Source organism: Netta rufina, assembly GCF_964035555.1.
Source record: "Netta rufina genome assembly, chromosome: 5".
Lineage (NCBI taxonomy): Eukaryota > Metazoa > Chordata > Aves > Anseriformes > Anatidae > Netta > Netta rufina.
The window spans coordinates 18,472,447-18,485,184 of NC_140128.1; the positions used below are offsets into that span (position 1 = coordinate 18,472,447).

The 12,738-nt window shown below is 41.5% G+C and overlaps 1 protein-coding gene across 1 annotated transcript; it reads left to right on the forward strand.

Moving 5' to 3' along the window:
* Positions 1-275: 275 nt before the first annotated feature.
* LOC311209756 (acyl-CoA (8-3)-desaturase-like) lies at positions 276-12,436 on the forward strand (the record flags this gene model as incomplete). Its single annotated transcript, XM_084287268.1, has 12 exons — positions 276-569; positions 3,846-3,956; positions 5,596-5,793; positions 6,540-6,641; positions 6,803-6,931; positions 8,284-8,344; positions 8,667-8,743; positions 9,548-9,645; positions 10,238-10,334; positions 11,304-11,383; positions 12,062-12,187; positions 12,385-12,436. 12 exons carry the CDS (start codon positions 276-278, stop codon positions 12,434-12,436), a joined length of 1,425 nt encoding a protein of 474 aa, XP_084143394.1.
* Between the last annotated feature and the right edge of the window lie 302 nt (positions 12,437-12,738).

A 12,738-nucleotide genomic window follows, 5' to 3' on the forward strand; every position in this document is an offset into this window, starting at 1 on the left:
AGTGCATTTTTTTATGCCTGGGTTGCAATGCAGGGGCCAAGACAGGGAAGAGGAGGCTGTGAGTCTGTCTGTCTGCTTGTTTGGGGAATAGGTGAAGCCCAGAGGGGCTCTGCCTGCATCCAGGCACGCTCTTCAACACTTCTGTCATTTCTCTCAGGGCTGAAAAACTGAGGGAGGCGTGGGCTGGGGGGGCGGGTCGGGGCTTGACTCATCCCTTATACACCTGGGGAGACACAGGGCACGGTGGCTGCCTTTGGAGGAGAAGCAGCAGGAGGATGGTGCTGCTGCAAGGCGATGGGGACTGGGCAGCTGGAGACCAGGACCAGAAACAGGACCAGGACCAGAAACAGAACCGGGACCCGGACCCAGAACCGGTGGTGGCTTCTTCAGCCCTGTGGTCCCGCCGCTGCTTCACCTGGGAGGAGATCGCGCAGCGCTCAGGTCGGGGTCCGCCACCCCAGGACCGGTGGTTGGTGATCGACAGGAAGGTGTACGACATCAGCCACTTCTACAAGAAGCATCCCGGGGGTGCCCGGCTCCTCAGCAGCCATGCCGGGCAGGATGTCACGGTGAGGGATGTCACAGGCTGGGGATGGATGGAGAGGGCAGCGAAGACAGGGGGCACCAGGGTTGTGGTTGTAATCCAGATGAAGACTTCAGGATGGCTCTTATCTCTTGAGCTCACTTTAGAGCTACTGGAAGCGTACTGTGGTGGTTGCATATGGTGAGGAATCTGCAAGTGGTACTGCAGCAGTCCTGTGGCAACTGCAGCAGTCGCTCTCCTTATCTTAGTAAAGGAATCTCTTCCAAAGTGCTTCCCCAACTTAATTTGGAAGGGAAGGGAAGTGAAGGTGGTATGCTCTCCCAAGCAGTTTTCTAGGAAAGTCGCTGCAGTTACTGCCCATAGTCCCTCTGATACCTGGAATGAACCAAATTGGACGAATCAGATGGCTAGCTGATGTCAAGCTGCTGGTCAGTTAGTCTGTGGGCAAAAAGACATCTGCTCATCACCTTTCCTGTTTGACCATTATCTTTAAAGCTATGGAAACCTGTAGGAACACAGGAAATTGTTCAGCAAATTCTCTGGACTTCTGGTGTTCTAGTATGTACAGGTTATGCTGAAAATAGTAGTAAATCAGCATCTATACAAAGATGTGACAAACAGGATTGCATCCTTGCTCTGTATTTTGAAAAGCAACTCGAGGCAAATAGGTTCTAAATCTCTCACACATGGGGGATGACTGATATTCATGAAAAAAAAATATAATAATTTTCAGTCCACTGAGTTTAAACTTCAAATTTTATATTAGCAACATTTTGCATTCCATATTTTCCATCATTCATTTTCTTTAGTTAGCACTGTCAGACGTCTTTCATTTTAGGATACTGGATAGCCCCAGATAATGGATGAACTTGAAAAATACAGGTGCTTTGTTTCTAGGATCTGAGCTAGCTCTTACTGGTTGATGCCATATCCAAATAATAAGCCCTGTCAGAATTCAGCCAGTTTCGTGTGACGAAAGCTCAAAGCTAATTGATACATGTGATACTGGAGTATCTTGTCCTGCTTGAACTGTGTGTGCTTGCAGGCTGTGCATCTCGGCCTCAGAAAAAAACGTGAAAGCAAGTAAAAGATGGAATATTTGCTATAGGCACGGCTAGACTGCAGGATCATGGAGCAGAAAGAGCCAAGCTGGCACTGGTCAATCTATAACAGAAGCAAGATAAATTAGGGTTTGTGGAATTCGGTACTCTACTCTGTATCCTGTTTATATGTGAACCTGAACTATCCTGTTTGGAGCAAACTTTATTTCCACACTGAGTTACAACCTGAATGTTGCAGGGAAAGTTAACATCCCAGACAGACCCAGTACAGAAGTAATTCCTCTTCAGTATTCAGTGGAGTTTCATGAGATGGTATGAATCTCACAGGCCCTTTAGTTGTAGTGGATGCAGACAAAAAGAGGAAGGAGCATTAATTAACAAAATTGAGAAGAGGAGTGGAAATACTGAGTATGATTAATGCCACAATATTAGCAAGGGTCGCACCGCACAAAACTGTAAAGAAGAGCCCTGTTACTGCTGATGCTGTTGAAGTGTCTTCACACAAAGTGTAGAAAAGCAGAGTTAAGGAACGAAGTAACTTAGGAAACAGGAACAACTGTCGTGAGGCTGGGTTGCAGTTTAACCAAATTTGCTTGAGTTTTGAAGGCTGTAATGATGTATAGTGTTGTATGAAATACAGTTACTTGCTGTAGATTGTTTTGCAGAGACACTTCTTGCTTGTTGTTAAAACTGGGATTTATTGCCAAATTTCATTGCTGGAATTGCTGGCAGAGATTCACTGTGATAGTGACTGTGTGCTCAGTACTTAGTCTGAGGTGTATATGCAGCATAGTTAGTCATGCAGTTGCCCAGGCCTGTGTTATTTTGTTATTTCAGAATATAGGACAGATTCTGTAGCAGTTCACTCAAAGCGATTAGCTGAACAGTGTTTTGTTTTGTTTTGTTTTGTTATTTTTTTTTTATTTTTGTCACACAACCATTCTTAATTCACACTTGCACAGAGTAGCCCTGCAGGGTTGGAACACAGTAAAACACTTACTCTGTTCGGGTTAGACTAACAAAAATTGATGCAGACGAAAGATGGTGCAAAAGCAGACATGCCAGCAGAGCAGTAAGATGAAGTAAGTTTGCTTGGTTGGATAAAAGCCATTCTCCACAGCTGGAGAATCTTTGGGAGGAGTTTCATTCCCATGGAGTGAATTCACAGCTTAGCTCAGCCTCAGCTGTGGCATATCAGCATACTCCTGTCTTTTTCAGGGCTCCAGCTACTCCCTACATGCTCTCTCTGTCAGTGAAGTTGTTTCCTCCTCTGTGTTTCTGCCCTTTCTGTCCCTAGCCCTGCCTGGAAGCTATCACACTGTTGTTTTTTCATGCTTTTATCTTTGTGAGAGATCAGTAACACCTAACCAGGCTTGTTCATATAAATTGCATTCTTGCATTAATTTCTGTACAAATATCTCCAAGTGCTAGAAAAAAAAGCTCCCTACGTACATCACTTAGTCCTCAACGAAATCCATCCTGTATTAGTTAATTTGGGAGTGGATTTCTCTTCCCAGGGCTGGTTGGATTGTTGCTGTGACACATTTCCTAAAGCAGGCTTCTCATTGCTATCACCTGTCCATCTCCTCCTCCAGAGCTTGTATTACTTATAGTTTAGTTTTCCATCATTACTTAGCCTTAATATAACATAAGTCTTGATGCTATTACTTGACTAGTTGCGGAAAAGTAAGAATTTACTCTTTGAGAATGGTATATTTCTGAAAGGTCAAAATCCTTTATGTCTGTGAATAACAACCACCAGATTTTTTTTTCCTTTAAGAAGTTGGATTTAAAAGGCAAACAGTCTTCTGAAAAATTTACAATAAATATGTTTTTAGTTTGATGATGGAAGGTATTTTGGACACCTGACTGTCAAGGGTGAGTGAAAGGTCACTAAAATTGGGGTTAGAAGGGGAAGAAAGGCAAGGAAACTAAATTCCACTTTAGACATGTAATTGTGTTCAATTCAATTTTGTATTATGCAGCTTGCATATCCATAATAATTTCAGTCTTTGAAGCCAGATCTTCTCTGTTTGCCAGTTAAATAATAAAATCTCATTTAAGAAGAGATTAGGGTAAAGGTGATGGAGGGGAAGGTGAAAAAATGAGGAGATAGAAAGGTCTTTGTTACTGTGGTTCCTCCACCGTGAATGTTTTAGCATGCACAGCATATTGAGGAGGTCGGGGTCAGTAACATGATGTTTTTTCTTATCTCTTTCTTTACTCTTCTGCATTTGCAGGATGCATTTGTAGCATTCCATGTTGACAAGCTGCTGGTGAACAAGTACTTGAAGCCACTGCTGATCGGGGAGCTGGCACCAGATCAACCCAGTATTGAGCCCACTAAAAATGTAAGTTTATCCTCATAAACCAAAGATTAAAAGCAAATATTCTGAGATTATAACTTGATTTTCTAGATCAGAGTAGTTTCTAGAACAATGTGATCCAGGTTCTTCACAATTTTTTGTTACCACTTAAAAATCCTACATGAGTATTGGTCTAAATCCACATTATTTATCAGAGAATGAGATTCCTAAGAATTTTTTATCCCAGCAACTGCATAAGGTATAGAGGCTTGTTTGGCTCTCATGAATATTTGTTATCAACTTTTCTTTCCCCTGCTTTGAGAAAGAGCTAAGCAACCACTCAGTAGTTCTCTTCAACAGACAGTAACTTTTCAGACTGTATTCCCCTTCTGTTGTAGGTATCTGTAGGGACAGAATGCAGGTAGAGTGCATCAGCCTTGAAAATACACTGTGAAACTTAATTCATTGCCCTTTTGGACAGCCTACTGTAGCAGTCTCAAGGTCAAACTGTGTAACTGCTGATGCCAGTGTGTGAATAACCAATCTTACATGTCAAAGAGGGGTGCAGACAATAGATCAGAAGCAGTCTTGGAGTGCAATTTTCCACAGGGTTGTATGCACCTAATTGCTTTCCTATACTCAAGACTGTTTTCTTCTATTCCTCCTTGTCTGCCCTGACTTCCTTTGCATAATTTCATGCTGAAGGGGAACAAGGTAACGTGCCATCATGTAACCCAGGCATTAGAAACAATTCCCAGAACAGCAAGTTCATAATTCCTATATATATGGATAGAATGTCCTATCCATGTGAGGCTGTGCCTTGCCGATTTCCCACAGCTGGCCTGCACTAGAGCCTGCATGTGCCTTGCTCCTTGCAAACTCCATTTCCCAGAAATGACTGGCAAACTGGTCTGGGCTTCATGGAGCCAGGAGTCAGGCTTGTGAGGTATCTGCTGAGCTGGTAAAGACAAAGGTAAGTTGGTCTAGTATGTGTACTGTGGTCCCTTCTTCTTCCATATTACTTCCTCAGTGACCAATATGAGGTCAGCTGGGCTATGGGTTCCATTTTTTGTACAGACGTTTGACCCTCCCCTGTTAATTGTGGGAAGGGTAAAGTGAAGGCATGCATTGTTCTGGTGAAAGTGATGGCAGAGGAGGATTAATGTCATTATATGCATACAGTATGCCTTCTAATAAGTGCTTTACACACATGCACTTCTTCCCCTAATTTGACTATTTGAGGATAGGTTCTGGATGTCTTTTTAATCTTCATGCCTTCACTATTGCCTGGCAATGTTTGAGTAGTGCTGGGCTCTGGTGACTATGGACCAGTTGCACTCAGAAGATATTACAGCCCTAAACATCTGTTGCATGACCCCTGTGTTATTGCCAAGGAGATGGTGGAAGAAGCACAGGTGCTAGACATAGTCTTAGGAGCTAGGGGTACAGACATTTTCCTCTGTAATAGCTTCTGCTTGCTCCTCTGCTCTATGTGCTTTATTGGGCAAAGGCATAGAGTAGTTGTAGGAGAACAGTGATGAAGTTTACTGGTGTGCAAGTCCAGCTCTTGTCCATTTGAACAGACTTTGATCTTTCTTTCCTCGCTTGAAATGTTTATTGGCTTTTAAGGCTGCAGCGCTACACTCTAGGAGCAGGGAATGTGTAACACTTGTGCTTTCCACAGAAAATGCTTGTAAAAGACTTCCGTGAATTGCGTGCCAGTGTTGAGAAAATGGGACTTCTGAAGCCAAATAAACTCTTCTTCTTCTTGCACCTTGCTCACATCCTCCTGTTGGATACTGCTGCTTGGCTCGTTCTCTTCTACTTTGGAACATCCTTAATGCCCTTTATTGTCTCTCTGGTGATGCTGAGCACTTCTCAGGTAAGCAATAGAGTCCACAACATATATGCATGGACTTATGTCAACTTTCATACACATACTATTGCAGTTTTGTAGCTCTCCACTACCTTACTTGGTACAGTTCTCCTTTGCTTAAGATGACAACTTCTATATGACTTGTGTTTCACAGAAGATGCAAAGAAGAAATTCTTAATTGTGGTGAGCTCCCAGTATGCCTAATCTGTAGCTTTTTTTTCCCTTTTTTTTTTTTCCCAAGATGTATTCACAGAATCATAGAGTGGTTTGGGTTGGAAGGGACGTTAAAGGCCATCTGTGACTTTTTACACAGGCAGATAACTTAGAACCATTCCTCCTTGTCCTAGCACTGAAAGAGGGGAGGCTTAGATTAGATGTTAAGAGAGAATTCTTTACTCAGAGAGTGGTTAGGCACTGGAACAGGTTGCCCAGAGAAGCTGTGAATGCCCTCTCTGGAAATGTTGATGGTGAGGTTGGATGGGGCCTGGGCAACCTGATCTAGTGGGTGGCATTCTCCCCCAAGGAACCGGGGCTGGAACCAGGTGGTGTTTAAGGTGCCTTCTAACCCAAGCAATTCCATGATTCTGTGATATGATCAGGCCATTGACCACAACTATGAGTGTGGCTATGCAGCTATTTCCTTATCCACCAAGTGGTCCATCCATCAAATCCATGTCTCTCCAATTTAGAGGCAATGATGGTCTTGATTCCCCTTTTGTGCTACTCCCAAGATTTCCTTTTTCCTCTTTCAGGTCCAGGCTTCATGGCTACAACATGATTTAGGACATCTCTCAGTCTTCAAGAAGACAAAGTGGAACCACTTGCTGCATAAGTTTGTCATGTGCCACTTGATTGTAAGTGATTGATCCTGGAACAACTTGCTTGATTTGATGGCCTTTCAGCAAGCGTGTGTTCTGAAGATTCTGTAGGAGTGTGCTCAGCACTGGGTGAAGAAGGGAGAGAATCTGGCTCTGAGAGCATTGTGGTTCTCATGCTCTGTTCTTCACTTAAACAGGGAGCATCAGCCAAATGGTGGACTCTTTTGCATTCCCGACACCATGCCAAACCCAACTGCTTCCAGAAAGATCCTGATATTGATATGCACCCGTTCTTGTTTACTTTGGGGAAGAAATTCTCTGTGGAGGTCAGTGTCTGTGTATGCATGTGGTCATATACTAGCAACTGAGAAGAACACCCTACTCAACAAAAAGCACAGTATATCATAAATATCTAAAACTGTAATCATAGTTTCTGAAAAAAAGATTTTCATCTGTCGATTTTCTTTAGACATTGTGAGCAGGTCATAGTTTATATTATACTATTTAAAAGTTGCTCAAGCATTTGAGAAGTTGCTGTAAACAAATAAGAGACAAATGTTCATTACATATAGGAGGGAAAATCCAGTAGGAAAAGACTACTAATGGTTATAGCAACTTAATGACCTACTAGGTTTTGTAACAGCTCAGTAATTACTGATTATTAGATAACTTGTGAATACTAATATAAAGCACGTATGCAGTTAGTCTGGGATTATTTCTTAATATTAATGTCTAAGGCTCACAGATGCAGGCTGCTCTGGTTTGTTTATGCCTTGATGTGAAAGGCAGCTGGCACAACAGTGCTGAAGAAACAGTGGCTGGCTGTTTCTGCAGTTTTCTGGGACTGGTTATTGTCAAGTGCCTCTCATGTGCAGAAGTCATTGACTACATAAGATGCTCTCAGCTTGTACTGCTAGTCCACTGCCAGCAGCAACGGCTGAGGACAATGCTGCAGCCCTTTTACTGCACAAGTTAATCAGTTTTTGAGGCCTTGTCAGAACTACAGCAGTGATTTTATTTTTTCTTCTATTGAAATTGTCACTTAAGTTTACAGAATCAAAGAAAAAAGTAGAAAATGAAAACAAAGAAAACGACTGGTTTTGACTGGTAGTATAATTTAGTGCTGTGGTATGTAAGCTTGTGCCAAGTGACTTATGAATGAACAAGGAACACAAAAACAATAGATTCAACAGTTAAAGTTCACCTCAATTTACTCTCAATTTTTATCATAACTCATGCTTATGGGTCACACCATCTTTTAATGGATAACACAATCAGGTATAGCTTTTACTACCTTATTCCTTTCCAACACAGATGGTGGTATCTGATGGTAATTTATTTCCTACTATGTCCCAAGGTATGTTTTAAGTATATGTAGAACTACTTTTCAGCAATCACATTTCACTTTTCTCCTACTGAAGAAAAGTCTCAGGTTTGCTTAACTGCTTATTTCTGTAGGACTTCACAGAGTAAAGCATTAAAGCAGTCACTGGAGTGAGGGTTTATAGCAAAAGCATGTATGTAAAGTAATAGGACAGGTGCATGAGAGGGAGACAGTACTGATGGTTATGGAAAGTGTGCAAAAAGGGCGCTTTCTGGGGAAGAAAGATGGAAAATGGCAAGTTACCTGTACAGATTACTTATATTCCACTCATTGTTTTATTGTTTATTTTCATAGCTTGGAATCAAAAAGAAAAAATACATGCCATATAATCACCAGCACAAATACTTCTTCATTAGTGAGTATCTTCATTCTCCTGCGACACTTATTACTAATGGGGCTTATAGATCTTACTTTTGAGCTGCAGTCAAACTTCAAAGAGCTTCTCATATTATCTCTGTTTTACCTCCTGAGACCAGCAGGCTCAAGGATCACTAAATGTTAGTCTTCTTTGATGCATGTTAAGATCATCCAGAAGTTTCTGGATGATAGCAGCCCTAAAACTCTTCAGACTACTATCTATATCGAGTAGTTGTTCAGGGATCCTTTGCTTCCAGTTCGCGATTTGATATGTCATTCAGTAAACGATATTACCAGTGATAATGATTTCTCCATTACAGCTCTTCCTCCGCTCCTGTTTCCCACCTACTTCCACTGCCACACATTTTATATCGCATATACCAAGAGGTATTGGGTGGTAAGTATTGCTGTTTGTGCAACCATGGGGTTAGCTGTGGGCTTTCAATCCTTCTCCTGAACATGGAGCCTACTTCTCTCAAGAGCTCAGGCCCAAGCTGCATGACCCAGCTTGCTCATCAGTTAGGCCTAATAAGACAGTCAGGTTGGTGCAGCATTTTTCAGTGGCTATGTATCCTTTCTGCTAAACACATTATGTTCCCCAGCTCGCTGATAAAGGCCTGGAAACAAGCAGTGGGCTATTTGATCTGCACTGCCTTGTCTTGCTTGCAAAATCATGGAGTGCATGTCCACAGTGTTCAGAAACAGGAGAATGTGGATTTGCAGGAGCTGCTGTCCTCTATTTGTCAGCAGCATGCATATAATTTGCACTGCTTCCTATGCCAGACAGACAGTGCTTATGCTTCATTTTTCCTTCTCTTGCATGTGTTACAAATACAGAAAGGTAGAGCAACCTCCAGGCAAAATGAAATAGCTGGTCTAGCACTTTGTTCACTGTGGAGTCATTGTAAATGATTTGATATGTCTTATACTTGGGTTTCTGAATGCCTAGCTATTTGCTAACATATTAATCCACTTACTAGGAATAAATGATAAAATTTAATTCAATTATAGAGTGAAAAGAAAGCATTGATACTTTATTGTAACTTGGTTTTCTCTAGTTCATTCAATTTAGCAAACAACTACAGCAAAAACCTACAGAAGTTGAATGTATAAAGTTTTCTTTTACATATAACATGATGCTTAGAAAAAAAGATTTAGGAAATGCAGTTTCTAATGATTTTATTGTCTTCGGGTTTGGTAGGACTTGGCCTGGATGCTGACCTTCTATATCAGATTCTTTTTTACCTATGGATCATTATTAGAAATAAAGAGTCTCCTGGCATATTACTTTATATTCAGGTAACGTCTTTTAAAAAGATACTTCAGCCTTCTTTTGTGTATTCTTTCCATCTGTCTGCCTCTGCCTTATTCTTATTCTTCTGTGTTCTCTTTTACCAACTCTTTTTTGCTGTTTATTTTTTTTTAAAGTTAAACTCTGCTTAATCATTTTCTGTGAAAGCAGAGATGTAACCGAATGATTACCAAATAGAGAAATGCTCACCTTATGTAATGTTCAGTGCTTTTGATATTGGTTCTGCTACTAATTAAAGAATGTTTAACAGGAAAAAGGGTTACCCTGGGCTTGCAAATGTTTTAATCAGCAGCATAGCCTTCAGTGGACATACTCTGCTTAGATCATTTTACTGTTTCTATCTAGTTTGGTCCTTAGTTAAAAATAAAACCAGGATGAATGCCAGGCTACTTCAGTTTCATACCAAGACATATTAAGTAATGATGAGTTTTATAAGGAAATATGAAACTTCCAGGTGCTGGATTAGTCAGGCTGGTGCTCTCCCATGCATTTGTAAGCCTGGCTATGCTGTCATTTCAATGGCTCATCATTGACTCATTTATTTGTTACTGAATTCTGGCCTCTTGTTTGGTTGTGCAGGATGCTGGAGAGCAGCTGGTTTGTCTGGGTTTCACAGATGAACCATATCCCAATGGATATTTACTACGACAAGAATTTGGACTGGGTGTCTACCCAGGTAAAATATTTTCCCCTTGGGAACTGTGGCCATACAGGTACAAATTCTAACCACAAGACGAGCAGCTACTGTATTGCACTAAGGGTGAATCCTGCTGGTAACTGGGAAGTGAAGGTTAATAGGATGACTGCAGGAAAAAAAAAAAAAAAGAGTTGCTGGAACATGTTTAGAGAAGAGCAATGAAGCTGGTTAAGGGACTGAAAAGCAACATGTGAGGAGTGGCTGAGGGAACTGGGCTTTCTTAATCTGGAGAAAAGGAGTCTGAGTGGAGACCTCATCAGTCTCTACAACTACCTGACGGGAGGCTGGAGCAACATAGGTGTTGGTCTGTTTTTCTCAGATGACAAATGATAGGACACAAGGAAACAGCCTCAAGTTGGGATAGATTTAGATTAGATATGAAGAAGAATTTCTTTGTGGAAAGGGTGGTTAGGCCTTGGTATAAGCTGCCCAAGGAAGTAGTAGAGTCCCCATCCCTGGACATATTTAAGAGATGTGGATGTGGCACTTAGGGATGTGGTTTAGTGGTGAACCTTTTTTCCTGAAGAGATGGAAGTTCATGTTCTGCTCTGGCTGAGCTCCTTTGCACCAAGATGTCAACTACTATCCCCTCTTTGCACAGTGACTTACTGGAGGCTAGCAGTAAAACCATCACAGAAGCACCTGTCCATATCTGCTTTTTCTGGAGATGTAGGTTTGAGAAGACTCAGAACATGACTGTGTTATTCATATGCATTCACAGGAGCACAGAGCCAACCCCTAGTTTTACCATGGTCCATGCTAGCTGGTCTGTATAACTGCTGCTACACAAGGGAAGGAGGATTATGATTCTTGCCTTGAGGTAGCTCAGCTTGGGCTGAAAGAGAACAACAGAACAGAGTAGCACAGTATAGTGTGCTCTTGAGACAAATGGAAAAGGCTGCAGTAACAAACCTGTACATATTTTGCCTTTCTTTTCCCCTTCTCCAGCTCCAGGCAACATGTAATGTTGAGCAGTCCCTGTTCAATGACTGGTTTACCGGGCATCTGAACTTTCAGATTGAACATCAGTGAGTATACACCCTGAGAGTGTTTTGTTTGTTTGTTTGTTTTGTTTTGTTTAAAAAAAAAAAACAAAAAAAAAACACTATTATCTGCTCTGAACCAGTGAGTTTGTCTAAATCTGAAAACCCTAAAGATCATGATAGTGTTAATTCAATACCTTCACTGTGGGCCCACAGGAAGATTGGAATTATGATTGAAAATGGAATATGGGCAGGATCTGTGGAAACATACAGGTAGCAACAAGTATTATTCAAAGTGGTAGTTCATATGCATCTGTGAAAATGTGTGTGCCAAGGCAACCTGTTTATACCCTGATGGAGTAGTGAGATATGCAATTGAAGGATATACCCATCTCCATTCCTGTGCTGACTAATTATGGAGATGATTACAGCTGGAGAAAGGGGGCAGAAGTGGATTCTGCTAGTTTATGGTATCACTTAATTTGGAAAAAACAGAGATATGAAAGACAACAGTAGAAGAATAAGGGAGGGGTAAAGCAGGAAAATATTATGAGTTCCTTGGGCTACAAGCACAACATAAGGAAAGAGGAGACAGGAGCAGCAAAAAGCTCTGTTTAGTGTGGGCTGTAAGAGTCCTAGGAAGTAATAATGAACAGAACAGGAACGTTTGAAAGGTAATATTTCTTGTGGGGGCACTGAAAGAGAACTTGTCTCCTTTCACAGCCTATTCCCCACAATGCCAAGACACAACTACTGGAAGGTGGCTCCTCTTGTGAAATCCTTGTGTGCCAAGCATGGCATTGAGTACCAATGCAAACCGTTGCTCACCGCCTTTGCAGACATTGTGCAGTAAGTAACAGTTAACACATAGGGAACAAAACTGAAGAAGGATATAGGAGAGACTGAATTTTTAAGAACAGGGGTTGTCTTGCTCTTTCTAACAAATCTGCATGTGGAGATGCTTGTTTCCCTTGTCCTCACCAACACTCCCTTAAGCACCTACATGTAATGTGCCCATTTTCTCTCTCTCTCTCTCTCTCTCTCAGCTCTTTGAAGAATTCAGGAGAGCTCTGGCTTGATGCCTACCTACACAAATAGGAAGACAAAGTTTGATGGTGCCACATATAGCCTACTATGTCTTTGCATCCCCAGTAAGCTGAGGAGCAGGGACAACGAGGGACTAAGGAAGAATAAAATGGATAAGAACTGAAGGATGCGATTCCAATCCATGTGAAGTTATCTGAATATTTCTTTTGTTCTTTCCTGATATTTTGGTTCAGATATGTTAAAAGTGAATAAGGCCAGCAGGAGCTGAATGGTTAGATCAGGGAGAAACTTTTTGTTAACAGTGTCTGAGTAAACAAGGCCAAGAAGCAGTTCTGAGCATGTGTTCAGGTCAG